The sequence below is a fragment of the Calypte anna genome, chromosome 7 (assembly GCF_003957555.1).
Source record: "Calypte anna isolate BGI_N300 chromosome 7, bCalAnn1_v1.p, whole genome shotgun sequence".
In the NCBI taxonomy this organism is placed as follows: Eukaryota; Metazoa; Chordata; class Aves; order Apodiformes; family Trochilidae; genus Calypte; species Calypte anna.
In genome coordinates this window covers 32460609-32481139 of record NC_044253.1, presented here as the reverse complement: position 1 = coordinate 32481139, position 20531 = coordinate 32460609, and the positions used below count along the sequence as shown (strand labels likewise).

Genomic DNA, 20531 nt, shown 5'->3' with positions numbered 1-20531 from the left:
AGCCCCACATGCGCAGAGCGCTTTACGAGGCCGGGATTCGTCAGTTCCGGGCAGCGGGGGTCGCGGTGGTTCCGTGGTCATGGCGCAGAGCGGTTCCCTCTCTCTCCCGAAAGGAATCCGCCTCTTCCCTTTCTGCACCCGTTCCGGAGCCGTGCAAGGTCCCCGAATGTCCCCGGCTCCCCTTACGGCGGGAGGAAGGAGGGCGCGTATGTTGTGGTCAGGGTCCGGCTGGCTGGGCGGCCGGAAACGGGGACGGAGTAGGAAGGGTAGGGTGCATTATGAAATGCACTGGATGTTATCACAAAAGAAATGCTGTGTAATATTTTCTATTTTTCTTACAATTGCTTCTTTGGCAGATGATTTCAGCTTAAACAGTCACCTAAAAGAGAACTCTCAATATGCCATTAGACAGCAGTAACTTTGAGTTTTCTAAGAAGTACCCTGGCAGATAATATCCAGTATTGCATTTTTAATTTCTTCATCAACACCTCCATAGAAAAACAAGTGTCTGTTTTGATGTCAGCAGGTAGAGCTAAATATTTGCAATCTGAGGGACCATAGTGATTTTTGTTTTGAAACTCAGAAGAATGAGTCCCTGTGGTTGGATGCCAAAGACGTGTTTCACAGTTAACTATTTTTTAGAAGCAGGATCCATAACAGGATGAAAACTTGATCAAGATTTGGTAAGAACTTATTCCTGGCAGATAGGATGAAGGTATTGCCTTAGCTAATTTTAATGCTACACCCCTTTGTGATTAATGAGCATGTTGATCTAATCACCTCCCTAAATATTATAAACATGAGCTTAGATGCATATGTATAGTTAGGAGTGGTGAATGAATCATTCTTGACAGATCATGTGTTTGTTGTAGTTTTTCCTTTGTTTCTATTTTGTACATTAGACATATGCATCCTGAAAGATGTGCTGGCTGGTGTTAAATCTCCAACACCCTTCTCTGCAGGTGAAAAATAAATACAAATAACTCGAGAAAAAAAAAAAAAAGAGAGAAAAAGAAAAAAAAAAAAAAAAAAAGGAAAAGAGGATAAAAAAGAGTTAAAAAAAAAAAAAAGTTAAAAAAAGAGAAAAAGAAAAAAAGGGGGATGGGGTGGGGGAGAGTGTGCCTTTGCTGTTCATAGTCTTGGAATTCTGTCTCTAAACAATTTTATTATGCCTTTTTTTTGGGCCTCAATTTGGCAACCATGGAGGAAACCAGGACTTCACCATGCCATGACCCGGGAGGAGTCTGGGGATGCTTTTGGGGCCCCCCAACGAATTTTTGTCAGATAAGCCTCCTCTACCCCTTTGGCTCTACGTGTCAGTGGACACCTGACCTTCCTCATACTAAAAAGGTATTTAAGTCCTTCCACTGCAGTGTGAAATGTGCTTTTCTTACTGTTTTGTATTGATAACAGGCTTTTGTTAATGTTGTAATTCATGTGATTGTTTATATGTTGATTATGGGATCCCTCGTCTATATCTTGATTGTGCTATTCTGTTGCACTGCTAAGCAGATGAACTTAACTTGTGGTATTTTGACAGAGATGCTAAAAGATGTTGATAGTGTCAGACATGCAGTTTTACAAAGTCGTGCTGCCACTGACTTTTTATTGTTAGCTTTTAGGTTATGTTTGTGAAGACTTTGATGGAGTGTATTGCATGAATTTATCTGATCATTCAGAGTCAACTCACAACCAAATGCAATTGATTAAGATAACATGAAAAAATTAACTGTTGCATATACTGGGTTAGATGAATGCTTAAACCGCTTAGGGCTAGGGGGATTGCTTAGGGATTTAATTAGACAAGGCTCATTAATTATATTAGTTATTAGTGCTTTTGTATTATTAGTATGTTGTTTATGGCAGTGTATCATTAGCATGTTATCTCACGTGATGAAGCAAGTCTGGATTGCTCAAAAACAAAAAGGGGGAATTGTTGGGAGTTTTTGGAAGAAAACGGACATGTGAACAATCCTGACTAATTAGCTTTAGCCAGAGTGAGCTAAGGGCCTTGAGGCCCAGCTGCAAGATTATTAAAAGATCAGCTATGTTCAAAAGACAAGGGAGTTGGCAGCAGAAAAGAATAACAGTATGGGAAAGATTCACAAAGACAGCACATAAACAGTTGTATTTTTCTCAGGGGCTCAGAACTGGTTAGAGAAAGTTACGGCAGATAAAAAGTTGCAAACAGGATGCCTGTGATCAGCAAAGCAGGACAAGGAGGATAAGCAGCACCCTATTGCAACGTTACAACAGGTGTGTGAACAGCTACACACAATTGTAGGTGCCTACAATTGGAAACGAGACAGACAGCTGGCACTTGGATTAGATTTTGGGTTTATGTTAAGTGTCCATGGATTACCCAAATAAATACCACTCACTTTGAAAGTTACTAGAAAGCTAAATTGATGAGGCGTGAGAAGGAAAAAAAAAAAAAAGGACAAAAAACCTCACTATCTGCAAGTTATAAGTCTTTACACCAAAAGAACGTTAAAATTGGGTTGAAATTATCACCGAAACAATACAATTACTTCTAGATTTTAAATCTGTGAAGATTTTATATTTTATATATATATATACACTGAGAGAAGTTAATTAGATTCCCAAGTGATTAAAGCCCTGCTTGTGAATGAGGTAGACAACAGAAAACAAGTATTCATGACAGTTTTATTTTAAAATAAAGCCATAATCCTCTGAAAAATGTAGTCCACAGTCTTAAAATAAACCATACAACTGAAACCAGAACCTAGTTTCATGAGTATGTTACATATCACCAGCTGGTCTGTAACTTTGGTTTTAATGCAAATCATACCCAGCTACAGTTCAAAATCTTCCTTATTGCAAAGCAGCAGGTACAGAGTTAACAAACAGAAAACTCATGTAATTACCAATAACATCATCAGGAACACATTACACCAAAGCAATGGTTTGTGCTGTGTGGGACTGTACAGATCTGCTGATTTTGCAAGCACCCATCATTGATACCAGGGTTAAAGTAAATGGTTGCTCTGCCATTGAGAACATGACACCACAGATAATTATAAAACATCAATGAATCCTAACAAAAACATTAAAATCACACATACTAAGGATAGAGCCTGTCCCTGTGCATAGTGTTCTTCCTGCAAGTAGAGCATCATCTTCCCAGAAACAAAAAAAATAAAAAGGATCAGTAAATAAAATTGCCATTTTAAACATTTCCAAGTTTACTGGGAAGTAATTCACAGAAAGTAACTACTGAGGATAAGTCAGTGGTAATATTTTTTCTACAATCATGCAATCAGAGCACAAATGGGAAAAAAGCACTTGTATTTACACTCACTTAGCTTTAAAACCGTGTATTTTACCATCACTTAAAGTGCAAGCTACATGTTTGCTGAATTAACTGAATGCATAAGAGGTGAGATGTAAATTAAAATACTGCCACCAATAGTTATACAACTAACCACAGATGCCAGTAGCATACTTCAGGTGTCACTTCCACTTATTACCAGCCAAACACGTATTCCATTGCTTTAGATACAATACTTTCATCTTTCCTAGGAGTCTGTCTGTCAGAAACCACCTAGAAGGCAGGGAGATGGGGGTGGGAAGAGGAAGAAAGAAAACAAAGAAAAGCAGTTAACATAAAGGTAAATTTTTTATACTAGTTTTTTTCTTTTCATTTCTGAGTGCTACTTTATTTTGACAAAATATGTTTGAAAGATACCCAAAACAAGACCCTAACCTCTAAAAATTACAGGTAATTAATTCATTATTTTTTATTAGTTTTACGGTGGAGACTGAGTAAATTAGTATTCAAAGTACATCTTTAAAGAAATGACAGGAGAAGATACAGGCTCAGGTCACAATGAAGTTAATGTGGATACAGCCTCATACAACTAAGGGGAGTTAGCAGAAAGAAAGACATACTTCTGTTTGCCTTAAAATACCTGATAGTCACTAGTGGAAGCTTTATATGCTGTTGCAAGAGGTCTCATTGTAGAGATCCTTGTAGTATTATTTGCAGGTTGAACTGGTGTGCTGACAGATTTTGTAGGTGGAGTGAAAACTGAAGACACTGAAGATGTAGAGCTTCTTTCAAAGTTTGCCATCACACTCTTAAAAAGAGGGTTAATGAAGAGTCAAAAAGCAGTATTTCAACCTCTATTATCTAGATTTATCTGATAAAATACATTCACCCCTCAAAGTAAGCAAAATCCACAGGTAAACTGTGCCTGACAGTGCAGAGCACACAAACATCATTACCAAGCATTACCTCACTGCAATCATCTGTATTTGGGATTATGTCACTGCAAAGTCATGGGAGCTTGTAGTCTGTTCACTGTATGTACTAAATGTCAGCATAATTTGAAAAACAGCAATATAATTCTGTGCACTGCAACTTCAAGCACAAACATCTCCTATAATGATCCTTCTCAGTAGGAAATTTTGTGAAATACTCCAGAAAAACTCACATAAGGTAAAATAGGCACTACCTGTATAGCTGAACTACCTATGTGCTGCAATCCAAAAATTAAAAATTAAAGAAGTCAGGGAAAACAAAGAGAAAGCCCCAAAGCAAAGTGATTATGTTTAAATAAAAGCAGCTGTTAACTTACTTTGTCTATACAAGGCTTTACACCAATCATGATAGATTCACCAAAAATTTTTCCATCTTTGCTTAAGGCCTTCCGGGCTTGAAGCTGAGACTGATATCGAATATGCATCCAGTTTCCTGTGTTGGACATCTGTGTGGCATACAGTGACAATTGTGAAATTTAGTCTTTTAAAGAATAAGCCAGAATGTTTTCAAGACATTATCAAACTAAAGACATACCACATGCTTTAATATGTTTCCATACTGAGCAAACTGTAGAAGAATATATGAAGCTGATGCTTGAGGAAATCTGAAAGACAGAAAAAATACCCCCTCAAATTATGAGTAGTCTAGAATTCTGCTGTTAAAATACAATGTCATTAAGGGGGTTTACAAACCCAAAAGAGACCAGTGTGTTAATCTCATTTTGGAATCAGCAACCTGAGTAATATTATCCTTCTAGGCACTTCACCATGGCAGAATACTGCATTTCTAACTTGAAAAAACTACCGTGTAGCTTAAGTTAAGGTGCTCCACTAAAATACATATATTTGCTGATTCTAACTATAGTTGTATTCCCTGCAGAACCTAGGAGCATCAGGCAACAGTAACATCCAAGTACCTCTTTTCATATGGTGAAGACTTCATCCACATTCTAATACTTTAGACATCAACTTACCCAAATACAGTTACCCATGTGTCATCAAGGTGATCTTCTAAAGTCAGGGAACCACCTTGAGTATAAAAAGGATCTAGCTGAGCAGGAGATAGAGTAGTCTTCCTAGGTTGCCCAATACTTGCAGGACTGAACATGCCTGAAGCTGTTAAATTGAAAGGGTTCTGTTTACCAACTAGCTTTTGCAAGACTTAAGATAAGCTTAAGAGCCTATAGTCGACAAATAGATGCAGCATCAAGCAGCATTGCACTTGCATATGGAAGAGTTTGATGGCAGTCAATCTGCAGACACAGCCAAACAGTAAACTGGTTCTGACACCATGCTAGTGAGATTGATGACAGGCAACTTCAGTTTCTCCTTGACCTCTAAACACCAGCAGCTTAATACAGACGTTAAATAGGAACATAACAGCAGAATTAAGCTTGGCAGGAAGCCATGGCTTTGTGAGTAAGATGGGAAACCTTATGAAGACTGAAAGCAACACCTCAATCTCAGCTGCTTAGCTCAAGTACAGCAACCTCTGTGCTCAGTTCAACCACAAATTCTGAATAAGGAGTTGACTGAATTTCAGACAGAAACAGAGTGGAAAAGTGTTTCCTATCCACATGCCTTTTGAAAAGCTAGCAAATAAAGATGCAAATCATTCACAAATTAGTAATGAGTTGATGTTGCTTGAACAGTGATGACTTTTGTCTGTTAAGGAAAGCAGTAAGAAAGTAGACTATGTATTTTGACAGGACATTTACCTGTTCCAGGGGTTGATGGCATAGTTCCAACCAGTGGGCTCTGTGTTAAAGAAAAGCTGGCCTGCATGAAAATACAGAAAGTAACAAATCATTCTCACAGGTACCTTTCTCAGATCAAAAGATACTGTTTTCAGATAACTTAAGCATCAGGATAGAAAATTAGCTGTCTTAAGTTACTCCTAAATTTAAGAATAAGGACATTTATTTGCATATTTAACATTACTAAAATTTATTTGACAACTGTAGCAGGCAGCCTAGTAGATGATAGACTGAATGAACATCCAGTAAGCCTCAACTTACATTCTGAAATTTCCAGTTGATTACTAAGCCTTAGAAGAGAATGCATTTAACTTTCATGCTCAGAAGCTTAAATGGAAATACCAGAAATAGAACAGGAATGTAAAGCAAACTCCAGAATGGAAGCACCCCAAGCAACAGGGTCTGTCTACAATATTTTGTCATCTAACAAGAACAAGCTACTGGCATACAAGAAGCTTATTTAGGCTCAGAGTGAGTTTTGGGTAATAGGAAGTAAAACATCTGTTACCTAACACCAATCACATGCTCTGTGCAACCAAGGAGCTTTAGGTATCAAGACTCAGAAACTTTACAGTTTAACTGCTTTAAAACACGCAGTGCACTATTGCTGTAGTACAGAAACTCACACACTCACAAGCATCCTGATGGAAAAGGGGTCAGTACTATAAGCTATGTGCATCTGATTTTCAGTGTCTGAAGGGCTCCTCTTCATTAGACCTACTTTCCCTCTCAACTACTTTGTGCAGTTGCACTGAAGGAAAGTGTACTTCAAGTTTTAGCTGCTAGTAGCTATTTTCAACATCGAAGGATTTCAATATCCAAAAAAAATTTAGTGTATTTTTGAGCCTGAATCATGGCATTTAGTAGATGTATGACCAAACAAACTGGAGCACCTGCAGATCTAGCAACCTCCATTCTGATAAGCTGTCTTCTTTTTTTTTAAATATCCAGTCTTAACACAGTGCTAAATTCTGTCATTCCCAGAGAACTTGAAATTTCAGAGTAAACTTTTCAGAATGCAGCACTCAATAAAAAGACCACTCGTTCAGTGAAAGGCTGCCTCCTTGCATCAAAAGAATAGTCACTGAAAAAGGACCTAGGAATCCTTGACTTCTCAGCTGAGTAGCAGTGCTTATTATTAGAATGCCCTTCTAGAAATTTTACTTTTCTTTCAAAATTGATCCCACCTCCCTGGACAAAGTTTGATACTTTACCCAGCACATAATTCCTTCTATTTCAGTAAGTGCCTCTACTGCTCATTACAAAAAAGCATAATGCACATATGGACCCTTGTGGCAATCAGCAGCCCAAAAGATTTACAAGGTGAAAAGATGCAACTCCTAAGCATTACTCATGTATCAAGCACAGCAGAGGTATGATTTGCATTTATCATTCTCTACAATATCAAAAAAATGATAGGAGACATCTCTATGACTACAGCTCTCACTTAGACTTAACAGGAAGAGGCACACCAAACACACAGAATCTTAGTCAACAGCATGATGCTCAAACTCAACAGCCAGTTTGCTATAGCATTTGATACAACTTACTTAGAAAAGTCACTGGAGCAGTAAGTTGCCTCACATTTTTCCTGGTATCTATACCCTTCTGGTGAAGGCTCTAGAGGCACAAGTCTTATGAGACACAGCTGAGGAAAATGGGGTTATTTAGCCTGGAGAAAAGGGGGCTGGGGAGAGTATCTCACTCACTACCTGAAAGGAGGTTGGGAGCAAGGGGAGGTCAGTCTCTCAAGATTCAAGGGACAGAACAAGAGGAAATGGCCTCAAGTTTTGCCAAGGGAGGTTTAGATTTGATATTAGGAAAAATTCCTTTATTGAAAGGGTTGTCAGGCATTGGGATAGGCTGCCCAGGGAAATGGTAGTCACCATTCCCAGAGGCATTTAAAAGATGTGTAGCCGTGGTGCTTAGGGACATGGTTTAGTGGTGGACTTGGCAGGGCTGGGTTAACAGTTGGACTTGATGAGGGTAAAGGTCTTTTCCTAACAAAATGGTTCTGTGATCTTGGGTTAAGAATAGGCCAGTATATAAGCCACTTACTGGTCTTCTTGAGGTTAGAGGTGTAGATCCAAGTCCAGGACTAGATAATTCATCATATATGCTTCTAACTGGTGGAGCACCACTTTTATCTTTATGTGTAGGGACTACTGGTTGTGGGGGAGATCCTCCTGCAATTAAAAAGAACAAATGAAGAATGTGAGAAAACCTGTAATTTTACTCCACTGCTACTTGTTCTTGGAAACTTCAACAGTAAATTAAGCCATGAAAGTCTGTTGACTGTTTCAGTGGGGCGCTGCAAAGGCTATTAAGTCTAGTAAACTGTTTTGGTCTGAACGTTCACTGTAAGAATAGCAGAATGTGTCAGAAATTATCTCCTTACACAAGTACTATCTAAAACTTTTAGCCCTCTTATTATCCCAGTATATTCACTACTTACACACACTTACTCTTTTTAGGAAGTTCTGAGAATGGCTATATCTTCCTATTTTAAGTCAGGTTAGTGGGGTATTTTATGTTTCAGAGATTAACTTACTTGTACCAGAGATGCAAAAGCAACACATAAGACTTGCTAAAGAATGCATGCTAAAGAAACAAGCCAAAATGCACATAGGCATGGCACATGTTGTCACATTACCACAAGTAATTTCATATCAAATAAAAATGTAAGCTATTGAGAGCAGGGAGTAGCTTGCATTTGGACAGGATGAAGATAAGCCAGCTGCTCACCAGTTTTGCAGGCTTTGGGGCTTCCAGTATAACAGAACTAAAATGACTGAAAGATCTTGATCAGTCTGAACTTTTTGTGTGGTTTTACCTCAGGGGGGTGGTAAAAAATAATTTCTGAACTTTGAGACTTTTTTAAACATTCAAGCTGTTACAGTGTATTATACGAAACACTCATCCAGCTTTTGAGTTACCTGACTACTCATTTTGGGAGGCCTTTCCTTGTATCTTACTAGTTCTCCCTTTTCTAGAATTGATACTCTAAGGCTGCAATAAACCCTTTTAATAACAGTTAAGTGAAATGTACATGACTGTTTGAATTTTCATTAATATTTCTCTCAGAAGCCTGCATGTGGGGGGTAACAAGGGGATGGAAGAGAGCAAGAAGCAGATTAACAGACCACAAATCACAGAATGTCTCAGGTTGGAAGGGAACCATTACCATCATTCTCCTTGAAACTTTAAGAAAATATCTAAAATTATCTTGCAGTACTTTAACTCTAAATTTTTCCTTCAAAATTACTAGCACACTAACACCATCAGATACTCAGCTTACACCAGCTGTTTTAATACAAAAGCCAAGAGCCAAGATCACCCATGAAATGAAAGAAATCAAGGAAGCTATTAGCAACTCACTCATCCTTCTCAGAGGAGACCATTCTGCCACCACCTTAGAAATACAGGTTAGGACTTTTCCCTAGTTGGATCAGTTAAGTGGCTGGAAAGAGATGTGTAGTGAGAGGACAAGGGGAAACGGTTTAAAACTTGGAGAGGGTAGATTTAGGTTAGACATTAGGAAGAATTTCTTTCCTGTGAGGGTGGTGAGACTCTAGAAGAGGCTGCCCAAGGAAGTTGTGGCTGTCCCCTTCCTGGAAGTGTTCAAGGCCAGGTTGGATGGGGCCTTGAGCAACCTGATCTAGTGGAAGGTGTCCCTGCCCATGCAGGGGGGTTGAACTGGATGATCTTTAAGGTCCCTTCCAACCCAAACCATTCTATGATTCTATGACCTACAGCTAAGTAAAATCACTACTCCAGCTCAGTTACATCAGACATCAAGACTATAAATACAGCCACTAGATACTAATTAAGAATTTTTTAAAGTTTTTGTCCATCCAGTTTTCAGAAGTCTGGCAACCTAAAAGTGCTTTTTTAGACTTCATTGCAAAGAACTCTGCAAGTTATGAAATTACAAGAATTCAGGTTTGCAGTAGTCACACAGAGCAATAAAACAAACCAAGTTTTAACTTCCAGGATAACTTTTCAGCATTCACAAATTCAGACCTGCAAGTAGTGGAGACCTCATTTCCATAACACCAACTGAAGGGCCACTTAAAGTACGTGGTTGTGGAGTCACTGGTGCAGGTAAATCACCCATCAAGAATCCAGGAAGAAACTGAGCACTAGCTCCTGGTTTTGGAGATGTCGGGGAGCCAAGAGTCATTGGCTCAGCTCCTGTGGTAATGAAAACACAAGTTAAAAACATAGAAGCAATGGGATATAGTCTTTTCCATTACTCAAATAGTGGTTCTATTAAAGAAATGTAAAACACTATATAGTAAGCGCCTAGGAGACAGTTCTAATGTATTTTCCAATCAAAGTTTATCACAATCTTGCATTTTTTTTCAACTAGAAGAACTGCCACGCTAATGCATCATTTAAAAAATACACTAGGTTACGGCTGGATTTCTGGTTTTGTGGGTAACATTGGTATTTGGGTTGGCTTTAAAGCGTTTTTTTTTAATAAAAAAGGAATCCCGCCAGGGCTGGCTTCCCACCCCCATGCCTGCCGGTTCCCCGTCCTAGCCTGAGAAACCTGTTCCGACAGAGCACCGCGGGCTCCCGCCAGCCACATCACGGCTTCCCTGCTGCCACAGACGGCCTCGCCCCAGCCCTTAGCTGCCCGCGCATTTCGGGGTGCTCTGCACACGGCTGCCGTACCCCAAAACACTGCCTGGCCCAGCCCCACGCCCCTTTCGCTTTCCTCAGGAAAAAAGCGCTCCTCCTGCCGCGCTCTTCCCCAACAGCCACTCCAGCCCTGCGGCTCCCGGACTCCTCCATCGCCTCCCCCACCAGGAGGCGTCCCTCCTTCCCCGGGACAGGGGAAGGGCCCCGGTCCCACATCCCTTCCCATGCCCGGGCGGCCGTACCCGGAGAACGGACACCGCTAAGGCGACACGCGCCGCCCAACGGCCTCGTGCGCGACCAACCGCCGTACGGATCGGTGGGGGGGGGGGGGTGGGGGTGGGGAGAGCGGGTAAAAGTCCCAAAGGGGGAGAGAGAGGGCGGGGAGCCGGGGTGGGGGTGCCGCGGCTCGACTTACCCGCGGGCGGCGCCTCCATGGCGAAGGTGGCCATGTCGGCTTTAGCAGGGGGAAAAGGCCGCTGGCAACTCCGCTGGGTGCTTTCAAACAGGACGGAACTTCCTCCGTCCGTCACTTCCGACCCGCCTTCCCGCCATCTCCTCAGCAGCCTCGGATTGAGGAGGAGGGGGGGGGGGGTGCGGGGCGTCACGCGTTACCTCACAGCTGGGAGTCACAGAACGGTTTGGGTTGGAGGAAGTTTTAAAATTATCTGGTTCCGAACGTCTTGAATGGGCAGGGACACTTCCCATTAGACCGGGCTTGCTGCAAGACCCATCCAACATGGCCTTGAACACTGGCAGGGCACACACAGCTGCTCCAAGCAACCTGTGCCAGTCTTTCACCATCCTCACAGGGAAGAATTTCTCCCTGTTTAAAGCCATTCCTCCTTGTTCTCTCATTCCGTGCCCTTGTAAAAAGTCCCTCCCTAGCTTCCTGTAGCCCACTCAAGTACAGAATATTTGAGACTTCTTAACTTCAAAAAGAAATCAACAGGCGAGGACTCCCTGAAACTCATTTTTATATCTCAGTATAACATTACCTTAGGCTTTTTCATCGTCTCCAGGCCATGAACAGTATCCTGCAATCCTGAATTGATGCTGTTCCAGCTTGAAACCATTACCCCTTGTCTCCTTACCCAGGAGGGGCCCAGCAGCCAGATGTCTTCCCCAAAGCATTTACCTGACCTGTGGACAGCCCCACAGGTGACAGCCCAAGCTCTTCAGGTGGGGACCATCTTTTTGTTAGTTTTTATCATGCTTTAGTGTCCCTATGGCACCCATGCCTCATGGCCCCCCAAGCAGCCACCCCCACAAACCCAGCTCTTGTGCCAAGATTCAGGTGTCATCAACTGCAACCATGACACACATGTCTTAAAAGAACTGCAGTTATCATTAAAAATGGTTATGCTGGTTTATGTCTATGGGCTAAGAACTCTGAGGTGAATTAGGAAAGCTGACTTGCCAGGGAAAAAAGCTTGCAAGCATTTCCAAGGCTGACAGCACACGTGGCCATGCACATTTGAAATGGAAATGAAGTGACCAGCTCCCCCATGGGAATGGCAGAGTGATGACTAGTGAAATGAGGCAACCAGGTGCCACTAATTGCCAGGTAGTGGGCATGAGCTTGTTAAGACCACCTGTACCTGATTAGGGCGGGCCCCCACTGCACATGAGCAGGATTAGGGGGCCAATAAAAGGTGAGGCTTGAAGCACAGGCTTAGCTCAGTCCTGAGCAAGTCAGCAGAGAGATTGGGTGCTCTTTGAGCAATAGCTCTGATCCAGGCTAGTCAACCCTGAGGGCTATAGACTCAGAGCACTATTTGTGAGTTTCTGCTGGAACACCTGGTTGGACCTTGGAGCGTCATACCCTAAGAGAGGTTCGTCTTGCAACAGATGACCACAGAACAGCTATTGGATCAGGTGGGTGTAACCCAAACTTTGCACGAACAATCAGTATTGAGGACAAGGCCCAATGTTGTTCACAGCAATGACATGCTACAGTTCAAACTAGTGGTAAGAGTAGTAGAAGACAATATTTTATCAGTTCTTCAAACTGGCCCTTTCGTATCAATACAGCACAATTTTTTTCCAAACACAGTGTTCTTTTTATTTCATTGCATATTAACATATCAAACCATTTAGAACTGGCATGAAGGCCCCAAAAATACTGTTTAAATCTTTTACACTTTGTGTTGGTTGGGTTTTTAACATGCCATCTTAAGACAGTTAACACCAGCCCAAGGTCTGTCAGGAGGGTCAAGATCACCTGTCCTATGACATCTGTTCTTTATACATGATGTGGAATGGAGTGATCGGACAGTAAATAAGGACTGAATGCAAAGAAAAGGCAGAAGTAGTGAGTCAGAGAGAGACTTACATTTTTTTTGTATCTCTACTGAAATGATCTACAAAAAAACTGTGACAGCCTGGTTACACCATTTTGAAAACATCATGTTGGTACACTTCAAATGACTACTAGATGACAAATGCTAGAAAGAAATGAAGCATTAAAATATCCTGCACCTTTTTAATTCCATCAAGAGGCCATCTATTTTTATTTCAAAAAATATTTAAGGGCTGCCTAGCCCCAAAAATGCAATAAAATCCTCTTTATTTGCAACATAAATTTAAAATCTAGTATTGAGGTACTTTATGATAGGAACATTTTATTATCTAGATTTTACAACCAACTAGAATGAATATTTAGTTTAGTATTAAATTAAATAGGGCAACTCACCTCAGTTATTTTCTTCCTCTAGTGCCTGCATTCTTTGAAGGTTCATTTTTTAAAAATGGGGTTTTTTTTTAATATTACAAGGAAAATTGAACTTTTTCCTTCTACTCATGCTCTAAGAAGAGCTTATTCTTGGGCAAAATCAACTCTGAAGTTAGTGGAGTAGTATTTGGCCTTTAGAGTGAATGCTGAAAAAAAGGGTTGAAGGAGAGACAAAAAAAATGCATAAAGAGTTAAAAATGCACATGTGAATGGGGACTGCAAAATGACAGATTAACATCAGTTACTGTACAGCCAAACAAGATTTTTTTGTCATCTCCTTCTGATCAGTTGTGATCATTTATGCTGCCATTTGCTTTTATATTCTGTTCTTGGTACTTGTGAAGCTGCTCCATGAAGCCAGGATTTGGACAAGCTGCAGGCCTTGCATTTTTAACCAAGGAATAGGCTCTTGCAAAACTCAGTCCTTCTGAATTCATTAGAAAACCGATGACTACTGCTGCTGCACGGGAGACTCCTGCATTACAGTGGACCAGTACAACACCATCCTTCAAGAAATAAATGAAACATAGGTTGGGATATTCACTAAGTAGATAGCAAGAAGTATTAGAAACTTCATATAAAAATTAATTAAGACTTACTAAAAGTTCCTTACTGAGATCAAAGCGAATACTTGCATTTATAAGCAACTCCAAACACATATGTAAGACCCAAACCCACTTTATTAAGTACTTCATACATCATTCACCTCTTAGAACTATAAAAAAAAAACATTCCCCTGTCCTTTTCCCCAGCCCCCATGTAAAAATGAAATCATAGACACCTGGGATATGAAGATACCTGATCTAATTGGGTGACAATTTAGAAACAGATTTCAGAACATCTTATAGTTTCAGTCACACAATTCTTGCATGCTCTGAGGGTCTTCAGTGAAGATTCTAGGAAAGCAGGAGCATGCATAGGAACAGAAAAATCAGAAAAGATACCATATTTTTTGCAACAAATCCCCACCTCCCCATCCCACTGCTGGGTACAACTGTAGTGGCTGGTAAATGTCCCTTAAACAGGGACTAAGGTACAAAATCCAATACTACTGAACCTCCCATAGATTCATAAATGCCTCTCCTGGGATTTAAATTCAGGCTTACTCTGAATTGCCTATAAAAATGCCTTTATCCTACTTAAACATTTCCCACACAACCTTTGAGGCAACTAAGATTACTCTTTATAAAGACACTACAAATTCAGGCAGGAGTTAACACAAGTTAACACAAGTTTAGTGTGTTAATCTAGTTGGCTTAGGTGACATTTGCAAGCCCCCGGCTTCATGATGTTATCACGTTTGTATGTCAGACTATCACTGGGATAAGGCTCATACCAATCTCTGTGCCAAAAGGCTACTTTCACAAAAAGAAGACCCTAACATCTCTATATTCTAAATAAAGATACTGAAACATTAAACAATGTGCTCAGATATTTGAGGCTAAGCAGATATATTCTAGATATAAACAGCCTACACTGTCTGCCCTTAACAGGTACACATAATGGTATTCTACCCAGAGGAAAAAAAAAGACCTTGTAAGCAGGAGGGTTCCCTTCCAGGAACTTGATGACTTATGTTACAATTGCAATTGTTCTGGTATTTTAAAATTGTTCCTGTTCCAAAAAATCTTCAGTTTAAAAAATAATAAAGTAGTATGAAATTGAGTATTATGATCCTTGCTGAGGAAATGCCAAGCTGCAGCTAGAATTCTTCTCAAGTTAACTTGCTCAAGTTGGCAAGATTATGGCAGAGCTAAGAACTGAATCTAAGCTCCTACATCCCTGCACAATGAGCCACAAGAACCCCCTTTTTTGCTATGGGAATCACATCCCCTTTGCATTCCTTGATGGAAATTGTCATCTTCATTCCCTTTCTCACATTCACAGGCCATGCTTCCCAATCACTACAGACCACACACTACAAATGAGTAGAAAGCAGGCTTATACACAGATTTTTAACTACCTGAGGAAGTGCCAAGAGGTGACCTGTAAATCCACTACTGCCTTTGTTATAATTACATTAAAATTATAGTATCAAAGATTACATTTATGCCACTGCTAACAAAGCAACTGCTTAAGCTTATCCACTGTAGATCTGGAGTAGCTCTTACTGAATTAATGGGAGTTCTTTCAGACATAATCAAGATCAATATCTAGCAGTGGCATTGGGGGTGAGAAATAAGTATGGAGAGTGATCCTTTTTTTTTTTTTCTAAGCATATGGTTTATGCCTTATTTTCCTCTCTCATATTTCTTCTAAGTTTTGGAGTAGCCCATTGCCAAAAATTATATACTGATATCCATAGAACAGACCTGAAAATTACTGAACATTCATGGACATTGGAAGTGACATTAAACTAAATTTAATGCTGAAAACCTTTATCTTTCCTTGCTAATCTCCATTGTTTCTTTATGCAAAGCTTAATCTGGCATGCTAATTTTGTATTAGATGTGAATACAGAATAAAAGTGAGAAACAGATTGCAGATATGAAATTTATCTACATTTACCAACAACTCCTTCCTCTGATCTTGACAGCCCAGCCTTTGCTGACCATGGTCCATGGTCTTGAAAGAACCTCTTAAGATTCAATATCAAGCTGCTTGGGCTTTTTTAAATTTTTGTACAGAAGGAAGCAAAACCACCTTACATCAGGACAAAACATGATTAAACTGGTTATACATGGTGGGGAAAAAAGCCTCCCTGGGGAAAGAAATTAAAAAGAAGTGTAAGGCTTTTGGTGAAGGACCATGGGCTAATGTAGCTCCTTTACAGATCTACTTTACATTGGAGTGGTGCCAGGGCTTTCTCTTTAGGAGGCACAGAAATAAGAGATGTTCATGAATGAACTAAAATTTCCTCCCTGAAAAGACAATATTTTAGAGGTGTTATAATTAAGTATTAAACAGAAGGATTAAAAAAAAATTCCTCATTCATAGCATTATGTTCTGACATGGTCACCAAACATGTCATGGAAAATCTGCCTGACAATTTGGACCCTAGAAGTAAAGGTGAGCTCTGATCCATATAGAATTTGTACCATAATGTCTACAGACTTAAGAAGATTAAAGAAGTCAATCCTGTGACAAGTAGAAGCCAGCAATGTCTTATTGAACAGTGCAGGCTTTACCTGCACTGTCAAATTCAAGCGCTCTCATACTACTTCATTAAGTTAACCACGTTCTAATAGTAATTTCTATATAAATACTGTGGTCTCTCATTAGTGAACGTTTCTCTGCCACCTTAGGAAATGAGACAGAAGTATCTCTTTGTGATTACTTCAACAGAAGAGCACTCCATGATACAATTTGTCATAAGCTCTTTTAACACTATTTGACCATGGAAATAAAGTGATTCTAACCATCCCCAGACCTGTCTTGGCATATTAGTGTAGCTAATACTTAATGAATACATCCTGGGGAACATCTGTTCCATCAGTTGCCTGCTCCTTCACCCAACTGTCCCATTAGAAAAATATTGATACAGCTGTGACAGTTTTTAGGAAAATTCATTTGGTTACAAAATAGTAACTGGAACATAAATACCAGAGGCAGACAGCAACTCTGTGCAGTTATGAATGGCAAGTCTCATTTAGAAATGAAGTGGAAAACGTAACTAGAAACCTTGAAAAGGTCCTAAGTGACAATGTGTATCACATATCTCATAAATGATAAATTAGAGAAGGAAAGAACATTGCGTGACACGAAGAAAGCTAGGGCAAGACTATCTTGTTTTATCCCAATCTACATAAATAATGAAGATTAGGTAGCTATGGTGAGGTAACATGCAGGTTTGGTTGTCAAGACAGTTCTGATACCAAAGCAATGGTTGTAATAAATTACACAGTAAGCCTGAATTTAACAAGTAGGAATCAAAGGAGTCCCTCCACCAGTTTTGTTAGCAGTTAAACCCCTTGTTTAACAGTCTGACATATTTGGTACATAATTTCATGTGGATTCATAGCTCAATGTGTTGTATCTTCAGTGGATGATCAAAGAAAAGCACTGGGATGGTGGACAGCTGCTGACAAACCACATGGATCTGTAAAAGCTCTGTTAGGTTTGCTTCTAATGCAAAACAATAACCCTGACATGTGAATTATAGAAAGGAAAAAAAAAGCTTCCCTCTTGTCAGATGTAACTACTTAGACTTACAGTGGGATGGATCTCTTTATCTAAAGCCAGCCACTGGTCCAGCTGTATCAAAGAAGCACTTCCCTAAAACACAGGGTAATAAATAATCTAAACAGGGTAACTAGTAGCATTAATTATTGATATACTGTACCTGGATCTTGGCTTTCTCAATAAACTCAAAACATTCTGGGAAATAGGAGATTATATCAGTTTCTGGGAGGTCCAAAATAGAAATAGTCTTGTATATAAAGTCATCAAGGAAGGCATTTTGGACTCCATATGCCACATTTAGAACATGAGTAACCTAAGTCCAAAAAAATGAGAAGAGTATTCTTTAGGCATACATAGAATGAAATTTAAACAACTGCATTGTTCAGTTTTATAGATTTTTGCTGTCTATGATGTGCTATTCGCCAAGCAAAATTTTGCTGCATATTAAAATGCACTGTGAAAAAAATCTATTTCTTTTTTTGAGAGGAAATAAAAAGATCTGTGGTCAGCCAAACACAGACTAAAGTAAGGAATTTCAACAGAAAAAGAAGTTGTCAGTGCACAGATAGAAAACAAAAGAGAAATGAATAGGAATGAGAGCACAGACCACCAATTACCTAAATTTCAAGCCTGCCCTAAGCCATCAGCTTAATGTTCTTGCTGCTCAGTTGCCAGTCCCATTTACTGAAGCAGAAGGATTTCAAGGTAAACTATACCTGCACTTGGCAAGCGAAACCACCTCCTGCCACCTTTGCTCTGCTCAGGCTACAGCCAGGTTTTGGGCTCTTAACTTCCAGTGAAGTGACATTTAGACAGCACCAGCTGCCAGCCTGGTGCACTCCCTGTCCTGCAGAAGCATCACTGTCCAAAGGCCTTATCACCCCATGACTGTAACAGAGAAGAGTAAAAAGACCAGAGTTCTGAACAGACTTAAGGCTGCTGCTTTGTTGTTCTTGTGTCATCCCTCTCCATCAGGCAAGGAGGCTGATGATCCTGAGTGCCTGACACTGAACTGCACATGGAGATGGAGCCATCTGCTCTATGAAACAGCTCTAAACAATCATTAGTCTTGCAAGAAAAGTATTTCAGTTTCATGTGAAGCTCCTGGACATCCATCCATATGCAAACGGAACAACCTTTTAAAAACGTAAATGTGATATATTTTTTTATTGAAGTCTCCTGAAAATCATAGAATGGTTTGGGTTGGAGGGCACCTCAAAGCTCATCTAGTACCAACCCCTTCCATGGGCAGGGACACCTGTCACCTCATCAGGTCGCCCCAAGCCCCATCCAACTTGGCACTGAACAATGGCAGGCACAGGAAGAGGAATGGCACACACAGCTTCTCTGAGCAACCTGTGCCAGTCTCTCACCACCCTCACAGTGAAGAATTTCTTCCTAATGTCTAACCTAAATCTCCCCTCTTCCTGCCCCTTGTCCTATAACTCCATGCCCTTGTAAAAAGTCCCTCCCCAGCTTTCCTGTACCCCACTCAAGTACAGAATTTTTCAGACTTTTTAACTTCAAAAAGAAATCAACGGACGAGGACTCTCCGAGACTCATTTTTGTCTCGGTGTAGCGTTACCTTATGTTTTTTCATCGTCTCCAGGTCGTGAGCAGCATCCTGAGACCCTGAAGAGAAAGCCGGCGGGTTACCACCCTCACCCCCTTCCTGGCAGGCAGCACCGCGCCCCCGGGAAGCTCCGGACACAGCTCTCCTAGCAAGCGCCAGCGTCGCGGGATGAGTGGCGGCAGCCCCGCTCCCGCTGCTCCCGCCCCACACCCACCGCCCACCCCGGCGCCCTCCGCCGCCCCCGGCCCCACTCACCCAGCAGCAACCAAGGCTTCACAACGCCGACCTGGAGGTCGGCGCTGAGATCCTGCACGTAGCCGGGCGCTACCGCCGCCGCCTCCTCTTCCACCTGCAGGCAGGAGCCGCGCCACGTCTCGATGATCCTTCTGCCGGTCAGCGTCGTGACGCGGGTGCGTTGCTTCCGCAGGTTGGTCCTGGAGAAGCTGCGGATCTCCTGGGCGAGTGAGTGCATGGCCCGGGCCCGCCGCTCCCCCGCGACTACCGCCGCCGCTGTCACCGGCACAGCCCCAGCCCCGTCCGACCGCCAGCGCCGCGCATCGCCTCACGCCATTGGCTGACCCTCCCCAGCCGGGACACGAGCCATTGGCTGCCGACTCCGCCCATCAAAAGTCACCGCCCATGGTGACACGCCATTGGCTGCCGGACAGCGGGAGGCGGAGCTTCGGTGGCTGCCTCAGAGAGGGAATGAGGCGACGGTGGTGGATGCCGGGCGGGTTGGGGTTGTGTCTGCTCGGTTTCCCTGTGGGGTGGTGGGTCCGGTCCAGTCCAGTCCAGTCCAGTCCAGTCCAGTCCAGTCCAGTCCGGTCCGGTCCGGTCCGGTCCGGTCCGGTCCAGTCCAGTCTCTAGGAGGGCTGTGCGCTGTGGCGTCTTCCTATTTGGAGTCCTCGTAGCGACAGATGTGGGAAAATAGCTCTCTCCGAGACGTTCGGATCGCCCTAGAGAGCTGAAAGCGCTGTGATCTGTGTTGGGGTCACCAGTGGGGTTTGCCGGTGCTTTTTTAGTGAAGCTTTGCGTTCACCTAAAGCTCCTGGGGTTTTAATTATTTTGTTGTTATGATCTATGTGGTTTTCGGCTGCGAGTGGAAAATGCAGCAAGTGTAATCGAAACAGCATTTTCAATTGAAAATGACCATTTTCCAAAACAAAAATGCTGCTGTTTTGAAAAAAAAAAAAAATATTTAAAAATCATGCAGCAGTTCCTGTATGACTGTAATTGGGATTTGCATATTGGGAAAATATTGTAAGCAGCTAAATGAAAAATATTAGAATGAAATACTTCGTTTCCCAGAGTCATTGGACTAGTGAAGGGAGGCTAAATGAAACAAGCTTACCAAAAATTGTTACCAAAGAGGCAAAATAGGAAAATAAGGGAGGCGAGGTGAGGCTGCTTTTTCCTC

General features: G+C 41.5%; 2 protein-coding genes across 2 annotated transcripts; both read right to left on the bottom strand.

The window, feature by feature from the left end:
• Positions 1-2648: 2648 nt before the first annotated feature.
• NUP35 (nucleoporin 35) lies at positions 2649-11188 on the bottom strand. The gene is made up of 9 exons (XM_030454495.1): positions 11104-11188; positions 10065-10235; positions 8100-8227; positions 6003-6063; positions 5259-5400; positions 4820-4889; positions 4602-4730; positions 3933-4100; positions 2649-3565 (listed from the first exon to the last, which is right to left on the bottom strand). Exons 1-9 carry the CDS (start codon positions 11135-11137, stop codon positions 3488-3490), a joined length of 981 nt encoding a protein of 326 aa, XP_030310355.1. The 5' UTR covers positions 11138-11188; the 3' UTR covers positions 2649-3487.
• A 1546-nt stretch (positions 11189-12734) lies between these two features.
• Positions 12735-19643, bottom strand: DUSP19 (dual specificity phosphatase 19). Its single transcript, XM_030454496.1, has 4 exons — positions 19370-19643; positions 19127-19173; positions 17702-17854; positions 12735-13925 (listed from the first exon to the last, which is right to left on the bottom strand). Exons 1-4 carry the CDS (start codon positions 19584-19586, stop codon positions 13704-13706), a joined length of 639 nt encoding a protein of 212 aa, XP_030310356.1. The 5' UTR covers positions 19587-19643; the 3' UTR covers positions 12735-13703.
• Between the last annotated feature and the right edge of the window lie 888 nt (positions 19644-20531).

Excerpts from the sequence above, each read along its gene's own strand:
- NUP35 (XM_030454495.1), bottom strand. The coding sequence starts at position 11,137 with ATGGCCACCTTCGCCATGGAGGCGCCGCCCGCGG. Across the intron at positions 6,064-8,099 it reads CTCTAACCTCAAGAAGACCA|GCCAGCTTTTCTTTAACACA; the intron begins GTAAGTGGCTTA and ends ATTTTCATGCAG. Across the intron at positions 5,401-6,002 it reads GCCATCAACCCCTGGAACAG|CTTCAGGCATGTTCAGTCCT; the intron begins GTAAATGTCCTG and ends TCAATTTAACAG.
- DUSP19 (XM_030454496.1), bottom strand. The coding sequence starts at position 19,586 with ATGCACTCACTCGCCCAGGAGATCCGCAGCTTCTCCAGGACCAACCTG. Across the intron at positions 17,855-19,126 it reads AGACGATGAAAAAACATAAG|GTTACTCATGTTCTAAATGT; the intron begins GTAACGCTACAC and ends TTTTGGACTTAG. Across the intron at positions 13,926-17,701 it reads TTGAGAAAGCCAAGATCCAG|GATGGTGTTGTACTGGTCCA; the intron begins GTACAGTATATC and ends TATTTCTTGAAG.